This window comes from Trachemys scripta, chromosome 13 (genome assembly GCF_013100865.1).
Source record: "Trachemys scripta elegans isolate TJP31775 chromosome 13, CAS_Tse_1.0, whole genome shotgun sequence".
NCBI classification, from domain to species: Eukaryota; Metazoa; Chordata; order Testudines; family Emydidae; genus Trachemys; species Trachemys scripta.
The window spans coordinates 34593589-34616866 of record NC_048310.1 but is presented as its reverse complement, the minus strand read 5'-3'; the positions used below and the strand labels follow the sequence as shown (position 1 = coordinate 34616866).

Genomic DNA, 23278 nt, shown 5'->3' with positions numbered 1-23278 from the left:
TCACCCACCTTCTCTCTAAAAGTTGCTTTGCTATCAGTACAGTCACTGCTGTCCTATTAGCTACTAGTGCAAGGGAAATAGCCACAAAACTGTATTTGCTTCTTCCTCTATTTCAAGTACCATTTTTGAGTGCACTGACAATTAATTCTGCCCTATTAGCACTTTACCATTAAAATCCAGAAGGTGGAGGCTGCAGCAATGGGAATGTCTGATATGAGAAGGCCATAACAACCCTGAGACAGTGATGAGTTTTACATAAATCCCCTTATCCCAGGTGGGAAGGGAAAGGGCTACTGCAATATAGGCACCAGCTACCACAACAGTTGCCCCAAAATAGTTCTGTCCAATAGCTTAGGAAAGTAAGTATAATGTTAACTAAATAAATAAAGCCACAGCTGTGATGATGGCAAACTAAAGTAACTTAAAACTAATTAAACTGAGTCCCTCTAACCACTTAGCATGGTTCTTGTGATAGTATTGTATTATACTATTAAGGTTAGGAAAAGCTAATGTCCTAAAGCGCCTTTATATGTTCAAGAGATGGGTTTCCCAACCACTTTCTTCTTTACAAAATAAACACTCTACTGCACAGATCTACCATTCCAAGTTAAGAGAACAGAAGACAGAGTTGAAGGAGCAGAAGATGAAAGCAGGTGTGTATATTAATCAGCTGAGGCCTACAATCTGAGGTTTTGATTTATACAAAGATGACTTTATTGTAGCTTCGTATAGAAGTTGATGTCCCCATTAGAGCTACTCACTGTAGAAGGCGGCTTACATTTCAGCATTTTGAATCTTTTTGCTCAGTTAAGGGGTAGAATCCAAGCTTTTTTAAAGAAATGGCTATTTACAGCAAAATAATTAAAAAAATTTTATTTACAAATTTAAGTGCATAAATACTTTACATTACTCTATTTCAGGGATACAAAGGAAAAGGTGTCCAGCCAAAAAGCCCTAGGACATGTCTAGAGACTGACCATTCTTTTCACGTATACAGAGAAAGCGGCTCATAGGATAGTAATGCAGCTCTTTTTCTTAAAGCCAAGATTGCTTCTCTACTTGCCATCATTTGTAATACTCAAATTAGAAAATGAAGCTTTCACTCAAACAAGCTTGCTCCTGGATAAAAAGTCAAATTATGAATGACTTGCTTTACTTAACACTCACTCATGGAGTTAAATACTACCAACCTGAAATTGCAGATGCTTCCTGGATTTTAAGTTATTTCTTAAGTGAACTTCATGACAGAAAGTTCAATTTTTACAGACTTCTACTTTCCCAATGGCTCAGGGTAGGAAATGGCCACTTCAGGCTTAATGTATATAATCAAATACTGTATCAATTCTACAGATCAAACAGATGGACAAGGACAGCTTCCTTTTAAAATGTGGCATTTTGTACAACAGTGGGAAGCTATTTGTTTTACCAGAAGGAAATGCTTTTCCATTCTTTGAGGTCTCACCTTAACATTTCCATAAAGAGCTACCAAAAGCAGCAGTAATTTTCTGGACTTTTGGAGGGAGGTCAAGAACACTTTGCTGGCAGTATGCTAGTATTCAGATTTAGTGTTAATCAGAATCTAAGTCTTGGACCCCATCATATTCAAACTCCTGCAGAATATCACAGTGGTATTTGACCCATGTTCTGCTTCTGATACCCCTGCCATCTTCATCACTGAAGCTCCCATCAGATTCTAGAGAGAAAACATTAAATGTTTCAAACTGCATGTTAAAATCTCTTTGTAGTTAAAGATCAGTTATGATTCAGGAACTATTAAATACTTAACTTTATATGGTAATGCAAGAGCTTCCCACCTGCCCACTGCCAAAGAATTACAAGTTCTGCATCAGATGAGTTTTGAGTTGTACTCCTTTTCAAGGCAGTGATGCTAACTTTGCACATATAGCATCTTTTAACTGAGGGTTTCAATGTAGCTAAGAAGTCTCAATTTTAATAATAAAAAAACAGGATTTGCCCAAGATCGGTGGCAAGAGTTAAGAACTGAATTAGTCTCCAAACCTCATGCCTTATAGTGCAACTCTTGATAGTTAAAACAGCTTGATAAGGATTTCTAATGAAGAAATTCCTCAGTCAGCCAATAAAGATGAGTTCATCCATTTAAGACAAACATCAAATGAGAATCCACTAATGAAGTTTACTCCTACCTGGCCCCTCTATGCCATATGAAGTATTTTCCCTTTGTTCCCTAAGATTTTTCATGGAAAGAAGGGTTTGCAGAAGTCTCCATCACCTCAGTTCTAATGGGCTTTCACAACACTGAAAGACTTAAAAAGGAATTGAGGAGTTTAAGTTCTACTTGCCAATACACCTCTACCTCAATATAACACGACCCGCTATAACACGAATTCGGATATAACGTGGTAAAGCAGTGCTCCAGGGGGGGGTGGGGCTGCACACTCCGGTGGATCAAAGCAAGTTCGATATAACGCAGTTTCACTATAACGTGGTAAGATTTTTTGGCTCCCAAGGACAGCGTTATATCGAGGTAGAGGTGTACTTGAACAAGTGTGAGATGTGTGAAAATGAGGAACAGTTTATTCCTATCATCCACTGATAGTTGTGGAACAAGTCATTCAAGACTACCTTTGAAGTCTCCAATTTAATGAACCCTCCCATTCCCCATGAACATCCCCATTCAGTAATGATTGCACCTTAGATTGTGACATTATAGCTAGCAAAAGCGAACACCATCAGAAGATTTAAGCCTCATCCCCTAAATGGGCAGAAGGGCAGGTAGTACTGACAATGAAATACCTCTATCTTTTCCTTCTCTGTCTTCATCTTCCTCAGGAAGGAACTCATCTTCATCAGGATAGTCATTACGCCAATTATTCTCATTGTTCTCATCATCTTCATCATCATATATTTCTTCAGAAATATGATCATCATCTACCTGCATGTCAATAGGGAAAGGACTATTCAGAGGAGGAAGAGAGTCACAGAAAAATTAAATGATTTCTCCATCAGTCTACATAGCGTAAGATGAGGAAGAAAAAAAAAAATTCACTAGTGATACTTAGTTACAGTGACACCATCCAAGAGTTAAAATGATGTATTGTAGCCTCAATGGGCAGATCAGTCTGTTCAGGCCTGGCATAACTTTTGTTAGTGCATGCAATAAGTTTAGTACTGTGTTAAGGAAATAAAACTATCCTAATAGAACAACACTGATGTGGTTGCACCATTACCTATTTTGGGCACTGCTGAAATTGCAAAATTAATTCCACCCACTCCAGTTGTACTTCAGTGGTTGAATGAATAGTAATTTTGAGGAAAGTTAGCTATTTGAAGTGAAAAGTGATAAAGCAGTGTTTAATTTTGGCGAAGGGAACAGAGGATATGCAATGAAAGAAAGCTTCTTACCAGTGCTTTCTGTTGAAATATGAAATCACATCACAACTGAAGCACAGTTCTCTCATTATATATAATGCACAAAACTTGACTGAAACCTTAATAGTTTAAAGGTAAGTACTCAAATTAGGAAATGCCAGAAATAAGGCTGCCTATGCAATCTTATTTTGGCCCTCTTTGTGCCATCTTGTGTGTCGGCATAGCTGCTCATCAACAAGAAGCAAGTGTGACTTGTTAGTCCTAGAGACCCACACAACTGAAGTATGAATGACCCAGATTCTTTTCTTGTGCATTGTTTACCAAATTCCAGTCAGTTACACCTGTGCAAACACGAAGACAATGGGAGTTATAGGTGTGTTATGTTGGGCATAATTTTCCCTGACAATATGGAAAGAACCCTGGTTGAGTTTGCAAAACTGGTAGTTAGAAAAAGCACATTTGATACAAAAGTCATTGAGCTACAAAACGCCATTTTGCATGGTCATGATTTTCAGACTAGGACAATGTAATTGAAGCATGTTTGTTTCCATTAGCTTCTTTCATTACTACATAAAGTCTGGTTTTTGATTTCCTCGTCCTTACCAGTTCATATTCCTGTGTATAAGGCTGCACAGAGAGGATGTTCTGGATCCAGCCAGGAGTCGATGTTTCCATGTAGTAAATATCATAAACATAATCATCTTCCTTCCCATGGTGTTCTAATCCTTTATCATTCTCAGATACAGTTAAACGCTCACGGATCATTTCTACTGCATTGCAGAGAATCACATCTGGATCATCAGTTTTCTGTTATCAAAAAAACCACCACCAATATTTCATTGAAGTCACACATAGCGAGTTTAAGTGAGCTACAACTAAAACATTTATCCTTAATGCCCCAAATAGGGCAAAGTAAAAACATTTCGCAAGTTATTTAAAAAGTTTTACTATTGAAAGCTTTATTTGGAGCATCAGCAATCTAAATTGTAGTATGACTTTATCTGGGAGGGGGTGCACTGGAGAGCCTTTCCATAACCCAAACATTTTCTGTATAGTTAATGGATATTGTGTGCTCACAGCAGTTTTTAATAATAGAATTTGAGACTTTCAGCTTATGTTTGAAAATGAAACATTGAACACTAAATAGAAAATCCACCCATTTTGCTCAGCTCACCAATCTGTCCATTTAGAACACCTCAACCTAGAAATGGAAATACTGATTTAAATGGGAATTGCCAAGTGTACTGCTGGCAGATGTCAACCCACTGAAAAGTGAATCTACATCAGTAGTTCAGAGGCCCACATACCAACTAAACAGTATCCAGTCAGTTTTAGCATTTTATTTTAGGGAGCAATTTCATTAGTGTTTTTTTCTGTTTTTGGCTGGAGGACTCTTCATACATACATTTGTTAGGCAGGAAGATTTGCATATAGCTCTAACTCAGACTCCATATCACCCATAAATAACAACTGTTGCCTGAAGAAATTCAAATACACCTCTACCCCGATATAACACAAATTCGGATATAACACGGTAAAGCAGCGTTCTGGGGGGGCGGGGCTGCACGCTCCAGCGGATCAAAGCAAGTTTGATATAATACGGTTTCACCTATAACGCGGTACGATTTTTTGGCTCCCCAGGACAGCGCTATATCGAGGTAGAGGTGTACAGTCTCCCCCTCAGAAAGTTAAGCCATGGTCAGCCTTCTCTAGAGAGAAGCAGTAGCACTGGTGTAATTTTCCTACTACAGCATTTTAAAAATAAAGGCTAGAGGCAGCTGTAAACGAAAGCAACTGCTTTCTTGCTTGAAACTACTGCTACTTTACTGTGTAAGCAGATAACTGATTAAAGGTGAAACATGAGTTAGTACATCAGCTTCAAAGTAAACTGGATGGGTTGGAAAGTCATCTTGTCTTGTGTCTTTTGTCTGGTTTATTCATGGGTAATAATGAAAGTGTGTATGTATGTATGTTTTAGCACAGGGCGTTATTTGTGAAAAGGATCCAAGGACTGTTTCTGTTAGGTCAAGACCAGTGCTATACACGCTGCATAAAAACTTTAGTTATTGAGATATTCTAATCAGCTCTCCTCCTTTCTCAACTCATGTGTCACTGATAGCCCTTAATATTAAACAGAATTGTTTGTTTTTTGCATCATTCAACTTGAACAAAAACAGATGTCAATTTCCATTTCAGGGTTTCACGTGTTCAAAGTTGGTAGGTTTTCCATACTCAAAAGAAATCTTAATTTGCAAAGCAATTTCATCTTAATATTTCAAAAAGCTTTCCCCTCCAAAGTTTTGGGCCTTAAATTCATATCTATGCAGCTATTAACCACCTCCCCCGACCCCCCAAATAATAATCAGAAACAGGCTCCAAGGGCACACTGTCCACCCCTTGTCTTCTCATTCTGACATGAAAAACGCTCCCAGTTTATTCTTTGTGATTTGGACATTTGCAAGTTGAAGGCAGAGTTTTCAAGCATTTGAACACTCATTGCTTTCCGTTAAAAGACAAAATATTAGATCAGTGTATTTGTTTTTAATCTTTGAAAAAAGCACAGGCTGTTCCTCAAAGAAACCTGATCCTGAACAGATTTTATATTAAAGAATCTTAGCACTAAAATTATGCACAAGGTACATACAACTAAAAATTGGTATTACACAATGGAAATGTTAATATGTTCACTATAAACCTCATCTGTGTTACTGATATTTCTGTACACAATATAAGGATGTGTTCTATGGCTAAAATATAATCCACTCTGAACTACCACCATCCATATACAAATTCATATTAGTGATGGAAAAATTATATATATACCCCCCCTCAAAATTTGGATCACCAGCAGTTATGCTGTCTTATTCTTATATCTTTATTGCTGGAAAAAAAAAGTGGAAATATCCAGAGTTCACCTTGCAAAGATGGTAGCTGCTTCTAAAAAAAAAAAATGCAGTTTTAGTCATGAAATCTATAATCAAAACTTAGATCACTAATTTACACATTACTCTTTAAATAAATGGTTAATACACTACAAAGGTTTGTCTGCCTCAGATAGGATTTAATACATATAGTTGTGCAAGTGGATACACATGCTTAAAGTGAATAGTTAAATATTTTGTACAGTATGACACTGTTCTATTACAGTAACATCTGTTGTAGTAGAATTGTGCAGTTACGTATAGGTAAAAAATGACACCTATACAAAAGTTTAGATTGTTTTCCCCTGTAAATATGAGACCAATGAACAAGTCCAAAAGACAGGAAAAGGCTGCTGGACCCGCTGAGTCTGCCCCTATTGTTTCTGTGTTCCACATTCACAGGAGAAAAACAAACTTTCCGGCAGATTCTTTCCCATAGCCAGAATCATTTGCAAATTGTTGGCTTTGGCAGGCCCACTGTTTCAGTTCCATTGAGGTTGGCACAAACTCTCCCCTTGCTGGAACAGGTGCTTGAGAGAAATTCCACCCATCAAGTTCAAGTGCTTTCTGAACTATTTAGTCAATTCTGAGGTGAGAATAGGAAAACCAGTAAGATGGTCTCTCTCATCCTAACCTCTACAGAAAGGGAAAAAATTAAAAGTGGAGAGGGAAATGGAGAATGAAGCAAACGCTGGCCTGGTTTGAATTTTTTTTTTTTTTTTTTTTTTTTTTTGCCTAGACACCTCACAATTAAGATTTATTAGTAACAACGCTATTGGGCTTCTGTAGTGCCATAATTCTACCGCTGTTTGGTCAGTCCCAGTGTCAGGTAGCACTGCGATGCATTTTAAAAATCTGTAAGTTCTAATTCAGAAGGAACTTTTAAATGCAACAGAGAAGGACAAAGCTGATTTGTGGAGCCTCATTTCCAAACCATTAATGATATTTCCATATTAAAAGCATTTCTGTATTTGAGAGAAGAAATAAATTGAGCAGGTTGCATCTCTACCTTTTTGTAGAGGTGCAGCTACTACTGCTCCTGAGGACTGAATTGAAGTCCAATCTCAAACACACACAAGAACAAAACAAGTAAGTAGAGGAGACCGTACCTAGCACAAGCTGGGATTTTGACTGCACATTATAGTTCCATTTCCTAAAAGCAAATCCTACTGAGTCACATTTTGAGAGCCACTACTCCTTCCCACCTTGCTTTTCTCATGCGTATTAGGGGGAAAGAGACTGAAGCTGACTGAGGGGAATGTGCAATAGCTGCAAGTAGTCTAGTCTGAACAGAATGTTTTTGTTTTTAAAAGAAGCTAACATGCACTGAGTGCTGGGTTGTACAATTATTGAATGCTGTGTATGGATAAACAAGTCATTTGGACAAGCACTCATTCTAGGATGGGAATGTTTTTGATTCTGAAACAATGTATTATTGCACTGAGCTGCCAGCTGTTTATCAAGATGCAGCATTTTCAGCTGGAGTTGCTCAATTTTACTGATGGAAGTAGAATGGATTTAAAAACAGTTACCACATTCTCCTTGCCCACACTGATGTTTACTTCTCTCTCCAACATGGAAAGGTTTTTGTTTTCTCAGAGCTGGGATCCATTGGTAATGGAAATGCTGAATGGATTTATTCTCATATATGCTATAATACAATGCTTCCTTCAATATCACCCTTCTCCCACCCCACACAAGCACAATATTCTGTGACCTGCCACAGTCATGAAAAAGTTTAGAAGGTTCATAATGTGCTGTACATATAGCAACCATGGGAAACAGACAACTTCGTCACACTTAGAATTCCACCAGAAACCGAGCAGAGATTCTTGCAACTTAAAATATGGGTGCAAGATTATAAAAATAAACACGGCACACTGAAAACATGTAGCGCTCAAAAAGCTCTCAGTGAGAAGGGTGTCAAGCACAGCGGCCTAAAGCATTAATTTCAGAAAAATTGGAATATTTCTAGTTGGAGTTGCTAAAATAATCTTCCCAGCGTGAACTAAATACACAGATAGTGTTCTCTTAAGTCTACAGGAAGAGTCCATGCCCCTACTGCTGCTCAGACTTGTCAAGCAGCAGAGTTAAAATAAGAAGGCTCAGACTGGTTTCACAGCTGCTATTGAAAAATAAAGTCCTGAAATACTGTATCAATCTCACTTTGCTGCTGCTTGAGGGAACTATGAGCATCAGCAGGTGTTGGGGTTATTCAGAAGGGGGAAGCTCAGTCAAAGAACAGAGGCCTCTTCTCTCCACTAGCCTTCTTTGCAGGCGACAGGGAATTCTGAAGGGTTGGGGACCTGCACATGCAGCTTCTCCTTTCTAACAACTAAATAGGGTGAAGCTTTGTGTTTTATACGTCTATTAGCCAGAGGCTTATTTGAGAGATTAAACCCCCACCTAGGCCACAGAGAAGACACTAGTAGAAATCCATGCACCCTCCCCTACCCCATAGAGCAGGGGTGGGCAAACTTTTTGGCCTGAGGGCCACATCAGGGTTCCAAAACTGTATGGAGGGCCAGGTAGGGAAGGCTGTGCCTCCCCAAACAGCCTACCTCCTGCCCTCTATCTGCCCGCTCCCCAGCTCCTTGTCCCCTGATGGCCCCCTCCCCTAACCGCCCTCCACCGAGATCCACCCCCTATCCAACCCCTCCCTCCCCCTGCTCCCTGTCCCCTGACTGCCCCGATCCCTATCCACACCTCTGCCCCCGACAGGCCCCCTGGGACTCCCATGCCGATCCAACTGCTCCTGGTCCTGACTGCTCCCCAGAATCCCCTGCCCCTTATCCAACCCCCAACTATGCCACTCAGAGCACCAGGACTGGCAGCCGCGCTGCCTGGCTGGAGCCAACCATGCTGCCGCGCAGTCGGAGCACCGGGTCAGGAGCTCGCAGCCCCACTGCCCAGTGTGCTGACGGCACGGTGAGCTGAGGATGTGGGGGAGCAGGGACAGCAGGGGAGGGGCCTGGGAGCTCAAGGGCCAGGCAGGATGGTCCCGCGGGCCGTAGTTTGCCCACCTCTGCCATAGAGGTTGTTCCAGGAGGCTGCACTTCTCACTAGGACTTAAGTAGTAAGACCCACCTCACCCGTATCTTTTATATTTTGCTCAGGCTAGGTTTAATCCTCCAGCTATTAAGTGTCTAGTTAAATGCCTTTATGTTGTCTAAACAGTATAGATTCAAAATCACTGGCAAACATCCAGCATGCCCACTTATACAATTTTACTGCACCAAAATGGAATGTAATTTGGCTAGTCAGTAGTGCAGAAGTCTCAATACCAACCTGTGTGTCTACTGCAGTGATATTGGGGTCTCTCTCTACTTCCTCCTCTTGTACTACATCAAACAACTGGAATTCCCCAAAATAACTTGAACTATCATAAGTAGCAGTGCTTCCTTGTTGTGAAGTGTCTTTTTTTGCTTCAGGGTCCAGTTTGGCACCCTCATTTGTCTCCCCGCCATTTGTGTCAAGCACAATTGTTTCTCTTTCAGCACAGTTTGGCCGATGGCTGGTTATGATGCGGTACCGGTTTTCCTGCCTCTTCACCTGCTTGGAGGAGCGAAGGTCCTGAATTATTCTTTGAGTGCTTCCTAAAGAGGGTCGCAGAATCTCTGCTGCTTTATCTCGAGTAATAGCTTCTTGTACATACTTCTGAACAGGCTCATTCTGGACAGAGAGAGAAAGTGGGGGAAAAAAAAAAAAGTCAAACCATTGACTTAAAACAGAATCACCCTCCTTCCTGAAAGAGCTTTGAATCATAGAATATCAGGGTTGGAAGGGACCTCAGGAGATCAGCCAGTCCAACCCCCTGCTCAAAGCAGAACCAATTCTTAACTAAATCATTCCAGCCAGGGCTTTGTCAAGTCTGACCTTAAAAACCTCTAAAAAATATTCCACCACCTCCCTAGGTAACCCATTCCAGTGCTTAATTTGTGCCTATTATTGTTACAAGTAATTACCAAGATTGGAGTAAACTAAGATGCAAGTTAAAAAAAAAAAAAAAAAAAGGTTGTTTAGCTTGTTGTCAAATGAACAAAGTAATCTATTTCTATTCTATATAGGTTCTTATACCACACATCATTGTATCTGCATGTCTTCCAGCAGTGCATTAACCAACATGAGGAATATGTCCTGTTTGTTCTCTTATCCACCACTCAGGAGAAGTGTGCACTGTGGAGTGTCTTGTTATGGTATGGTGGGTTATTTGGAATATAAAGTTATTACTATGTATGTGTTAAAGACAAGGTCAAAAAACATGCTTGAAGTGGAAGGTGGTGAGGTTTGTGATGGTCCTTGTACTTGTGGGAGTTCATTCCACAGTCTCAGGCTAGTCCCCAAGAAAGTTCTGTCTTCTGCACAGATGAGCTTTACCCTCATTGCAGGGAGTTCCATTGTGCCAGAGGAGTGAAGCTGTCAAACACTGTCTTCATCCCAGAGTTTCAGTTGGTCTTTTATGTATCCTGGGCCCAGGCCGTGAAGTATTTTAAAAATGAAGTCAAGGTCCTAGCCCTTATTTGAAGTTCTAGGAGAAGCTAGCATAGAGAGCAGAGGAGAGGGCCAATATGCTTGTGGTAGCCGGTGTTGCTGAGGAGACATGCTACAGCATTCTGTAGTAGTTGGAATTTCCTAAGCACGGAAGACTTCGGGGCCAGGTACAAAGCATTGCTGTAGTCCAGCTGAGAGGCGATGAAGGCATGATAACTGAGGTCATCGTGCACCAGGATGAGACAATCACCCACGCACAGGAGATAAAGTGTTACTCATGAACACTGCTACATGACCATTTCAGCGAGGAATTAAAGAGCCCTTCTAAACTATGCACTGACCTGACTAATTGTGGGTGTACACCTTCAATCAAATGAGACCACACCATGGCTGTGAACTCTTCAAGATGCTTTCCTCTGTCCACCAGCATAACTTCCATCTTGCTCATTCAGCCAGCTATTTTTCCATTCAAGAGCTGAGCTCATCCAAATCCTGGACCATCTTGGTGGTCATATGTTGGGAAGGATAGGCTGAACTGTGTGTCATCTACATACTGCGGAAATCTGAGTCCATGTTGTCTGACTAGTTCACCTAATGGCGATATATAGATGTCAAAAAGTACCAGAGAGAGAACTGATCTTGGTGGGAGTCCACAAGCAAGGAACCTAGTTGTGGATGTACAGCTTCCCCATCACTACTCATTGGGGCAATCCCTCCAGGAAAGACTCAAATATTTTAGCCCTTTACATTGGACCCTTACCACCTCTCTCAGGTGAGAGAGGACTCATCAGTACGTTTCTCTGTATTTGCACAGAATTTCCAGGCGACAATGGGGGAAGAAATACATTTAAAATCAGATTATGGAGAAAAAAACATTAAAATGAGTAGGGGGGCTTTGAGGCAGGTGGAGGACCCAAAGCAACATCGAATTCACTTTTTGAGGTTGACTAGTTTTCAATATGAAACCACCCCCTCTTCTGGGCTTGGTTTGTAGGTGCTAACATGGCAGACCATTAAATGACTGCGCAGCGGGATCATCACCCAGAGGAACTTAAAGGGCAGGACAAAGGGGTGTCCGGTGCCCAAGCAGGAGAGCCCTGGTGAGACAGGAAGTGTTCAATGGGCACCTAGTTATCATAAAAGCCCATTCGCTGCCAGGCTGGTCTCTGGGAGCCAGGCAGACCGGCCCAGCCTGGAGGCTCCCGCTAACCCAGAGGGCGGGCAAGAGCCGGGCTCCCCACAGAGCATCTCAGGGACGGAGCCCGCTCTGGGCTGGGGGAGGCCCCCCAGAGCCCGCGGGGGGCGGACCAGACAGGAACCCCGGCGCTGGTCCGGCGCTGCGGTACCTGCGAGGGCACGGTGGCCACCAGCTTGAAGAGGTTCTTCTCCACCGGGTCGCGGGCGGGCGCGGGGCCCGGCTCGGTGCGCTGCCGCTTGCAGGCGATCACCAGGGCCTCGGCCGGCTCCGACCCGCCGCGCTTCCGCTTCACGCGCAGCACCGCCGCGCGCTCCATGCCGGCCATCGGGCCGCACAGCATGCTGGGATAGAGACCCACCACGGACAACGCTAAACCCCGCCCTTTACCTACTAGGGGCGGGGCTTTTTATCATGCACTAGCCCGCCCCCTAGTGGGCAGGGTCCGGACTAGAAGCCCCGCCCCCTTGACTCGCCTCTTTCCGGTCGCGTGCGGTTCTTTTTTCTCGCAATGCAGTCTGGGAAGACGGTGGCCTGCTGTTCCCGCGCCTGACAGGGCGGTAAGGCTCGGCGGCCCCGCCGTGCGGCGCTGGCCCTGGGGGGCGGGGCTCGGCTCGGGGAGCCGGCCCGTCGGCTGGGTTGGGCCGCAGTTGGGCTCTGCCCTTGGCTCCCTGCGCCGTCGCAAGGCGGGGCCTCCGCCCGTGCAGGTCCCCGGGCCGGTAACGCGTCCCCGGGTCCTCCCTGCTCCCGGGAACGGGCAGCGCCCGGCTCTTGTCCTAGGGTCACTTCTAGCCATCGGGCTCCCACCACCATCTTCCAGGCCTTGAGGTGGGGCCCCTCCCCCACTCCCGCCCTGAGGCACCTGCCCTTGTTTCTGCCCCTGAGCGCCCCAGGCAGCTGCCAAGTCCACAGAGTCCCGGAGTGTCAGGGCTGGAAGAGACCTCAGGGGGTCAGCTAGTCCCACCCCCTGCTCAGAGCAGGAGCAACACCCCCGGGCCCCAGCCCAGTCCAAGTCTGGCGCTTTTCTGTGCCAAGGGCCTGGAGATCTGGGGGCGGAAAGTGTTACAGGAGAAGTAGGTTAATTGCTCTGCAGCTCCTGTGCATGCCTGAGCCCCCCGAAACTGAGGCTGTGTGGCCTGTCAGTGGGATTTTTTGTTGTTGCCCTTTCCCTCTCTGTCTGTTCTGTGACCAAGCGGAGTTTGTCACGGCTGCTGTTTCTGTGTCTTTCAGAAATGATACATGCAGAGATTTGGGTTGAGTTTTTTAAAACATAAACTTGATAATTAAAAGAGGAGTTGAAATGGATGTCTAGGGTTGTTTTTAATGCTCAGTGTTTAACGTGGTGTTAATTTCACATCTTATTTGCAGATAGCGTAGCAAGCTCTACAAAACAGTTCCGCAAAACGTGCATCATAAGAAACCACTTATGGTTTTCCATAGATCAGTTACAAAAAGGGTATTGACTTTTTGATATATTATCAAAATTGTTGAACTTGTGCATTGATCTCTCTTCAGTTATTGTATAGACAACAAACAACACACTACAGAAGTGTAGTCACATTGCTTAATGCTCATCTGGAAGGTGCTCAAGACACTATAGTGATGTGCCTAAGAACTTATACAGAATAGAATAAATGCCATGTCTTGAGAGAATCCCCTACTGGAGGTTAAATAGTCTCATCTGTTTACAAGTCCTTGTATATTTTCTTTAATCTCTGGCCATCAGGAGTCGGGACTAACCATTTTCCTTTTGCACAGTATGTTGCTCTTCAGCTTATGTGTCAAATTACTAATTTTTTCTCCATATACATGGTTTTTATAGGTTATATAAATATTTGTTGTGCTCCAACTTTGTAAAAAAAAAAAAAAGCAGAAGAAAAGACAAAATCCTGCTTTAAAGAATCCTTTGAATTAGATCAGGGTAGGCAACCTATGGCATGTGCGCCAAAGGCGGCACGCGAGCTGATTTTCAGTGGCATTTACACTGCCCGGGTCCTGGCCACCAGTCTGGGGGCTCTGCATTTTAATTTAATTTTAAATGAGGCTTCTTAAACATTTTAAAAACCTTATTTACTTTACATACAACAATAGTTTAGTTATATATTGAAGACTTATAGAAAGAGACCTTCTAAAAACATTAAAATGTATTACAGGCGCGCAAAACCTTAAATTAGAGTGAATAAATGAAGATTCGGCACACCACTTCTGAAAGGTTGCCGACCCCTGAATTAGATAAAGAAATATTAAAAGACATCATACAGTGAATGAGGGGCATACTTCACAGAGGTTAGAAATAGCCTTTTATTACTAGTATTTTTTTATTTCTCTTCTGGATTGTCATATTGGTAGTGTTCACAGAAGAAGTGCATCATAGTGAGTAATCATAAATGAGAAGATGGCATATAAGGATTAGGAGAAAGTTACAAGTGTCAAGAGTGTAATAGAATAAAGCAAAAGGTGGAAGAGCAAGGAGGCTACTAATGAGTAAGACTACAATTTAGTCATGGGTATTTTTAGTACAAGTCATGCACAGGTCTCGGGCAATAAACAAAAAAATCATGGCATATGACCTGTCCATGACTTGTACTATAAATACCTCTGACTAAATCGTAGGTGCTGGGGATGAGGGAGGTGGGACATGCCGGCAATGCTACTGCTGCTCTGTGGGGAGCTCTGGCACGCCACCACTGCTGTGGCTGGGGGCAGCCCAGGGACCCGCCACTACTCCCGGACTGCTGCTCTGGGATCAGCTGCTCGGGCGGCCTTGTTGTCAGCTGCACCTGCTGCTGTAGAAGTCACGGATGTCCCAGAAAGTCATGGGATCTGTGACTTCCATGATCTCCATTAAAGACTCGCAGTCTTACTAATGAGATGCTTAGGAATGAAGCCTATAAAACAGGGAGGAGGAAGAGTTAGTATATGTCATAACATAACTTGTATTTTGTTTAAACAGGTTTCTGATAACAGGACAAAAATTTGCAATTATTTGAATTGAAGCCAGCTCCATAAAACTGTCCTCACAATACACAAAGAATACAAACTATGAAGGTCTTCTGTGGAAGGGCCAATCCAACCACAGGTTCTGTGGAATGGTTAGCGGAAGATGAGAACTATGACTACCATCAGGAGATTGCAAGGTATGATGGGAGAAAACACTTGACGCTCTCCTTAGATGCAGATTAATGAAATGTAAAAAAATGAATGCAATGTGACGATAACAGAGTTTCAAATAAATTGTGTGTATCTTTTATAAGTGAGTATAGGGGAGGGTGGAAACACTTTTCTTAGCAGGCTTTCTGCATCACTAGTTAAAACAAGAATAATTTGAAATTAAGATATTACTTAAATTTACCTTTACAGAAAAAGCCTGTGGAGCCTGGGATTAATAACATTATTTAGACAGTCATTTAGGCTATGTTCACCTGTATCTTAACTTATACCAAGTGGAACGTTGTAAAAATACTAATTTAAGTAGCTTCACCCAAGCGTTTCCTTTATTAACGGATGGTTATCTAGGCTGGGATTTTGATAGGCCCTGAAGTGAAGTAAGTGTCTGAATCCTATCAAAATGTAGTGGGAGTTAAGTATCTGACTCTCAAGCTCCTCTGAAAATCCTAGCCATAATGGTTTCTCATTGATCATATTCTTGTAACAACCTTTTAGTAGTTGAAAGTAATGATCAAAGAGATCAAATGACTGGGTCAGCTTATTGGGTTTTTTAAAATAGTGTTCAAATCAGACAAATTAAAAAAAACATGCATTTATTTGTCCTCCTCAGGTTGGGGGGAGAGTGTGAGGGGGGGCGTGTCTGGGGGGGGGGGGGGAGAATACAGTGGCAGGTATATTAAGATCCTCATGGTATTTAAATTGGTACTGATGATAACCTGAGTGATTATGTATGTGTGTGAGAGAGAGAGAGTGAGTTATAAAATCACTCAGCCTATTATCAGTGCCACTTTAAATAGCATGAGGATTTTGACTTACTAGCCAGGTCCAAACCAGTCCTCTGTGGTTAGTACTCCCTTTCTATAGATTTCAGAGCTGTCTATAAAAAGAGGACAGTTTTCTTTCCCTAGTTCCTAATTACTAACCGATTGCATCTGACATTCTCTGTCATTAGTAGTTGTTGACAGTAACTCACCCATAGGTTCATGTATTTGCTCTGTACTGATTTTTCTAAGAATGCTCAAGATAGAGTATACTGCAGGAATTAACAGAAAAAAACAAAAGATTATACTACATGTAACACTTAATTCATAGCCCATTAATTCATATACTCATGCCACTCAAAATGGGAAAACCGGAATCATAAAGTGACCTGAATTCTTGAGGCTAGGGGTGGGGAATCAAACAGCCTCTTAAATGGACAAATCACTGTGTCACAGTAACTTACTCACTCACTAGGAATAATTGCTTCACAGTGATGATTCTTATATCTGCTAACAAATTTATATTCTGATTGTTAATATGCAATGTTTTGATCTGTAAATTCTATTTTATTTTCAGATCATGCTATGCAGACATGCTGCATGACAAAGACAGAGTGAGTATAGAAAGTAACTTGCATGGTGAAAAAATGTAGTGTTCCCTTCCCCTCAGCAGCTCCCACTCCATGATTGTACACGTTCCTCTGGAAGTTGAATAATTTTGCTACCTGAATTTTCTAAGACCCAGTGATGATTCTTGGGGTACCGAGGACTCTGTGCCACCTTGTTAACCTCCTGCCTCCAGTGTGAGGAAGACTTGCTTGTTACTCCTGGGAGAATTCTGCACCACTGTGCATGTGCAGAATTCATGTCCCGTGCAGATTTCCTTGCTTCCCCGCAGGAAAATGACTTTCTGATGGGGAAGGAAAGGGAAGCCACAAGAGCGGTCATGTGACCCTCCCGGCAGTATGTTTTGGGTGCCTAGGGCAGCCCGCACAGGTAAATCACAGTGGGCTAGAGGGCAGGGCTGGGGGATACTTGGCTGGTGGCTTCTACCCTGTGCCGGGCTCAGCTAGTCCTGGCTGGGCTGGGGAGAATGGGACTTCGTATTCCCCTGCATGGCATCCAGGGCTGGGTCAGATCCACCCCAAGATTTATCCCCAGGCTGCAGGAAGCTCTGCAAACTCTTCCCCTATCTCCCCTCCACCTCACCCCCCGCTTCCTGCACCCATTGCTCTTCAGCTGCAGTGGGAGGGATCACTGTATGAGGAGATGCTCTCCCATCCGCCCAACCCCTGTGCATCCAGATCCCTCATACCCAGACCGTTCCACCAAGCCTCTTCCCCCCCCCCACACACACACACACCCAGAACCTTCCCCGCTGAGCCCCTCTCCCCTGGCACCTGGACCACCCTGATGAGCCACCAGCACTTTGATCCCCACCCCACCGAGCCTCAACCAGCTGCCCGTGGATCCCCATCCCACTGAGCCCCACTCCCCCAGCATCTGGACTCCCCCCATTGAGCTCCCCTCACCCAGACCCCCCTGCCGAGCTCTATCCTTCCAAGTCACCGCCCCCCACTGAGCCCCTACCACCATCACTTGGACCCCTCTGCAGAGTCCCATTACCATTGCACCCAGATGCCCCCCACACTCGGATCCCCCACTGAGCCACCTGAACCCAGATTGCCTCACACAGAACCCTCTCAATCCACACCTGGATCCCCCCCCATACTAAACCTCTCCACACTTGGTCCTGGCTTGTTGAGCCTGCCTGCCCACACCTGGTGCGTCCGTTATCACTCACATCTGTGCAGCCAGTGGCCTCTGCTCCCGAATGCCATGCTAGAGTCTCCACATTTATTTGACAAATACAATTTTCAGAATTTTGCAGAATTTTTATTTTTTTGGTGCAGAATGCCCCCAGGAGTAATACATAATTCCATATGTAGTCTCTGTACATACATTTCCCAACAATATTAACAACCACTAACGTGACCTTCACTTTCATTTATGACCTCACATGGACATTCTTTGGTGAGCCAGAATCAGAATATTCTTATAACCCCTCTGCCAGTTGGCATTAAGGGGTTCTTGGGTCACAGCCCCAATCCTGCAATGATATCCATGTAAGCCTGACCGTGGTGGGCTAGCCAACATCTAAATAACAGTGTTAAAAATTGCACTGGCATCAATGAGCCACTGCTTCCAGGGCTCCCAGTGCTGCTAATATAGCAATAGTGGGGAACATTTCTAAACATTTTGTTAGGATAGATGGAAACACTGTTTCTTCTGCAAGAACTGATGTTAAGGAGCAGAGAATGAAGAAAAATACTTTTGTATGAGTAATAGTGATGCTCTCAACTCTTGAAGGGAAAATACTGAAAGGGGCCGGGGCGGGGGGGCAGGGTCGGCCAACCTGCAGATTTGCTGCTTGGCTTGTACTGACCATGCTCACATGGACTGAGCATGCTCAGTAATGCTGTTGAAGCTGCTGCCCTCACTCCCCCTTCCTCCCCCCACCCACCTATCGCAGGCACGGGTCACCTCTTCTCTTGACAGGTAAGTAAAGGAGGAGCTGCTTTTCGGTTGTTGATTTTAGACTTGTAATTTTCTGTCATACCTTCAGAGGGCACTTTAGACTCATCTTATAAAATTCAGTTTCTGCAGTAATTCCATCTAGCCTTGTCTGCCTACATGTGGCTGTAACTAAGTTCTTTTTATTCTCCTCCACTTACGCTGTGTTCTTAAATCTTCCAGTTTATGCTAAGGGAGAAGTTGAGGCGAATACAAATGTCTTCAAATAAGTTGAGGACTTAAAAAAAAATGCCTTAAAGGATTGGAGATCTTTCTGCTCCATCTATGGGTGAATAGTCTCCTAAGTGATTCTTATGATTATCTACTGTATGTATTCCGGGAGCATGCTGTGACGGTGCTGCCCGTGGGAGCCAGCTGAGGTCACTCAGTTAGGGTGAACTGCAAACAAAACAGGGCAGACAAACTCCAAAAGCTGGTGGATATTCCAATACTTAGGTTTACCAAAGCCAGCACAAAACAGCTCCTGTAGTACCTCACTGGTTACTGAGAAGTCCAAACAACGCAGTTCCCTTAAAGTACCCAGCCTCAGGCCTCTGTCCAGACACACCTGTCAGATATGATGATGATTACTGAAAATCCTACTTCATCATATAAAAGAAAAGGTTCTTCCAATCCCAAAGGATCAGCCACATACACAGGTCTAATTATAACTTAGATCTTACCCAAAATACACGCTAATAGCCACTTCTTATTAACTAAGCTAAAATTCTTTTAAAAAAAGAAAAGAGAAAGAGTTGGTTAAAAGATCAATATACATACAGACTTGAATTCAATTCTTGAGGTTCAGATACATAGCAGAGGTGAGCTTGTAGTTGACAAAAGTCCTTTTAGAAATAGTCCATAGGTTATAGTCCAATGTGCATATTCAGGGTGGCTCCAGTCGGTGACTGGGGATCTCAATCCTTATGGCTTAAGGTTTCCCCCTCTTGAAACCCAAAGCAGATCTGAGATATGCAGTAGGATCATGTCCCAGTGTTCTTCTACATTTCCAGCAGCCTTTCGGCCTGAGAAAACAATAGGCTTAATTCTCCTTCTCTCAAACATCCTGGCAATTAGCACAGGGTAATCTATCCATTAAACAGTTCAGATACAGGTTATCACAACCTTCAGAGAGACATATAGACAATAATAGTGTTTCACTCAAGTATCATCATAAATGTTAATATTCCTTTTTTGATCTTTGAATTAAAGTTATAGCAATAGACAAGACTTGTTTTCTTACAGCACAAGACCTGAGCAAACATCTACCCTTGAGATCTCTAACAATGCAGACTTGCATTTCAAAGCTCTGTTCATTTACATATCTTCCTAACCAGTTTCTACAGTTCACCCATGGGTCAAGTCAGTTGGTGAGTTAATTAACTCTTTCTGGCCCTGTCATCTTCCAATGAAATATTATATTACACTCATAACGTCACATATGCCTATAGTGGTAACAGCACTCCAATACCAAGATTTAGAGGGAGATGGTGGGACAAAGCCGTTAAATAGCTGTACTCTAATTATGTCAAAATTGCCACAGCAGAACTGAGGCTTGGTCTACACTTAAAAGTTAGGTCGACATAGCTACATTGATCAGGGATGTGAAAAAAACCACATCTCTGACCAACATAGCTATGCTGACCTAACCCCACTGCAGCTATGTCGACGGAAGAATAGGTTGCATCTATGCTAATGAATTATTCTGGTGTAGTCTCTGTAGTGTAGATGCAGCTTGATTGTGGTAAAGGATAGAGCTGACCCTGTTAAATCCAGACAGTAAAAGAAACACAGGCTATTTGTAAAAGCTTAGCAAATCATATGCAAGGAAGCCTTAAAAATTACAATGTTTTTTTAATTGAAATACACTGTTTTGTTCACTCTCTTCTGTATAAGGTGTACTACAGTTGGACAGATGGCCTTTCAGCACTTTGCTTTATCTTCCTAGCATTAATCGGAGTATGCTCAGACTCTCTCAAAGCAGTGAACGCAAATAAGCCAATATTTTGGCAGGAATTTCTGTTTCTTAATATAGTGACATACAGTAATTCACTTGTAATGGAAAAAATGCATCATTTCTGCAACAGATTTAACGGACAAGATATGAATGTAGTAGATATGATTCCAAGGAGACCCAGTCAACACTTAAACTGTATTCTAGATTCACACCTGTTACCAGAAGCCCTAAAACGTATTATTCATACAGGATTGTTCTGTAGGTCCTGGGGCTAATGTACTGTACTTGGCCTACCAATAATAAACATGTTGGACTATGAATACCATTGAGTATTTAAGAATAAAATGAAGATTCGATTTAGGTAGTTCTCTTGTTTGTATATGTTATATTAACATTATCAAGTCTATTTATTTTGGTCTGTTGCAACACATTTTGGCTCTGTGTGCAGAGAAGTGGAGTACATGTGTTCCGCATGCTTGGGGACGCCTTTCCGTTCAGTTCCCGTTTACATACCCTGATGTAAATACCTCGCTGCAATGAGCAGACAATGTAAGATGTGAGGAAGGCAGTTTCTTTATTCTAGTAAATACCATAAGTACAAGTTGCGTACTCTGCAGCAAACTTGACCTGACATCTGTAGTATTCAGTACAGTACACTGGAAGTTTCCTTGGCAATCTCAGATAAATTAAAAATGTGAGGAATGTAAGACTCAGGGCTGGTCTACTCTACTGCTCAAGTCGATGTAACTTACGTTGTTCAGGGGAGTGAAAATGAGACACACACACACACACACACACACACCCCTCCTCCCCCACTCCCTCCGAGCGACGTAAGTTACATTGACTTAACATGGTATTCACACCAGGCGCCTCTTGCGAAGGTGGAATAATTATCCTGGTGGGAGAGCGCTCTCCCGTCAGCATAATGCATCTTCACCAGATGCATTACAGAGGCAATGTAGTGTGGTAGTGTAGACTTGTCCTAATATAATCAATGCAGTGTCCCCTTTGTTAATTTATTTGAGATTGCATTCAGTTTCTTCTGTGTTTCCCTTTAATATTCATATGCTGCAGTATTTTGATTTGAAAATGTGTTAGAGAAGTTAAGGACGAAGCTGGAGATCTTGACAGCTCAGGGATTATTTGGAGCTTTAGTACCTGAGAAGTAATAGAAAGTGGTCTGGATTTTTGAGATGAGCATTTTGCTGGAGGTTTGTGATGCAGTGCTCAGAAGTGAAATAGTGAAGTGGTGATGTCATCATTCACTTTCAGAATTAACACTCTCATTAAAGTTAACAAAGTCAGTTTATACTTCTCAGAACTATTTGCAGGCTCAGGAAGAAACTGAATCCGCTAATCTCAGCTGATGTTAGAAGATCATCCTGCAACTATAAAAGCTGCAGAAGTATGCTCCAGAATTTAAGCAAGTTGGGGGTTCTGCAGGAAATTCTGTGGTTGTGGGATTGAGAATACATGAGGCTCCCATGGATTATGCAGTTAAGAACAAGAAAATGCATAATTGCCAAATGGATAATGTTGAAGATTCCCTGAGAAACTAGACACACAGACCAGACCATTCAGCTTTCCATGTTCATCTGATGGGTCTTCCATCCTCTGGAAATTTAGCCACTTCCAAAATTGGAATTTCTGAAACCCGGTTTTCTACTAAGGCAAACTAACTTGCAGGTGGTGTTTTGAATATTTAACCCAGTGCTCCCTAAAGGGTGTGCTGTGTCTTACACCCTCCTCTCCTTTGGGTGGGTATGTGATAGATTAGTAAAGGAGGCACACAGACTTCTCAGTTGTTATCAAAGTTCGATTTAATTTGAAAAACCATTTAGCTGGTATGCTTGCAAAGAAAACCTCCAAGATGTGATATGAGTGTAACCCATACAGCAATGTCCGCCTGAGTTTGCAGAGCCCGTGAAATCATGTCTCTGAGAGGTATGAACTGCTGTTTCAAAGTGCTGGATCATCAGTACTCTGTCCTTTCTTTCCCTTTCAGCTATTCGACCCCACCAAAAAATTAGTTCATAAGCCAAAGTTCAGGGATGTTTCATAACTCAGTAGTTTATGTATTATTTTCTCTTTGCAATTTGATTCCTTTAATTAATTTTAAGATGGTTTTTTTTTGTAGATGGCAATAGATCAGAATGGGCTGTCAAACTCTGCCTCTAGCTAGGAATTATGCACATCTGCATCTGGCTTTACAGAACTGTAAACTCTCTCCCAAAGTGTGATTTAATCAAAAAATACCTCTGTGGATATTGGCAAGGAATTATATGTGATGCAAGCTTCAGTGAATTCCACTGATGAGACCAGTGGTTTAAGATCACAGAGGAGGAGAATGACATTGAAGCTTTGGAAACAGCAGTGGATGGCCATGGTAATGTTTTGTGTGACAGTACCACAGATTTTAAAGCTTTGAGTTAGAGTACAAGCTTGAATTAAAAAAAATAATCACTAGTAGGACTCTACAGTGAGTAGAACAGAAGAGAAGCTGCGGTTCCAAATGGATTCCAAGTTCCTGGGACTGCATCAACTTGATTTTGTTGTGAAATGTGGTATGACACTTCTGATTTCTAGGAAGAACTATTGGATAATGACCCATGTCCTGCTTGTTGAACTTCTGACTTTTGGTCTGAGGAGTAAAGTTCTGAAGTTGTTGCATAGGCTTGAGATCCATTTTCAGGGTCAGGAATCCTATTTTATCTACATCAAAAGCCCTTCATGGCCTTTGATCAAATTGGAAGGGTGAACAAAATCTTGAGTATCCTACCAAGGTAAAACTTGATTTGGGAGGTGGTAACAGCCCTCTGTTTTGGGGGTTTTCCCCCCCTCTTCCAAGGTTACAGTGGTT

At 42.6% G+C, this 23278-nt stretch overlaps 2 protein-coding genes across 9 annotated transcripts in view; one reads left to right on the top strand and one right to left on the bottom strand.

The window, feature by feature from the left end:
- Positions 1 to 858: 858 nt before the first annotated feature.
- SLC7A6OS (solute carrier family 7 member 6 opposite strand) lies at positions 859 to 12308 on the bottom strand. Its single transcript, XM_034788841.1, has 5 exons — positions 12110 to 12308; positions 9561 to 9944; positions 3955 to 4158; positions 2776 to 2914; positions 859 to 1693 (listed from the first exon to the last, which is right to left on the bottom strand). Exons 1-5 carry the CDS (start codon positions 12299 to 12301, stop codon positions 1569 to 1571), a joined length of 1044 nt encoding a protein of 347 aa, XP_034644732.1. The 5' UTR covers positions 12302 to 12308; the 3' UTR covers positions 859 to 1568.
- A 105-nt stretch (positions 12309 to 12413) lies between these two features.
- PRMT7 (protein arginine methyltransferase 7) overlaps positions 12414 to 23278 on the top strand; it is a 43186-nt gene continuing 32321 nt past the window's right edge. For 3 of the 8 annotated variants that reach the window (XM_034788838.1, XM_034788834.1, XM_034788839.1), the window contains exons 1-3: positions 12415 to 12518; positions 14912 to 15095; positions 16465 to 16501. In XM_034788838.1, coding sequence (XP_034644729.1) covers positions 15001 to 15095; positions 16465 to 16501 — 132 coding nt within the window. In that variant the 5' untranslated portion in view covers positions 12415 to 12518; positions 14912 to 15000. Of the gene's footprint in view, positions 12519 to 12601; positions 12787 to 13326; positions 13415 to 14167; positions 14245 to 14911; positions 15096 to 16464; positions 16502 to 23278 lie in introns of those variants that run through there. The other 5 variants (XR_004648052.1, XR_004648051.1, XM_034788835.1 and 2 more) reach the window with 4 other exon arrangements.

Bases quoted from the DNA above. Each gene is read 5' to 3' on its own strand.
- SLC7A6OS (XM_034788841.1), bottom strand. From the start codon at position 12,301: ATGCTGTGCGGCCCGATGGCCGGCATGGAGCGCGCGGCGGTGCTGCGC. The intron at 9,945-12,109 runs GTACCGCAGCGC...CTCTCTGTCCAG, and splicing joins TGGCCACCGTGCCCTCGCAG to AATGAGCCTGTTCAGAAGTA. The intron at 4,159-9,560 runs GTTGGTATTGAG...TTTTGATAACAG, and splicing joins TCACTGCAGTAGACACACAG to AAAACTGATGATCCAGATGT.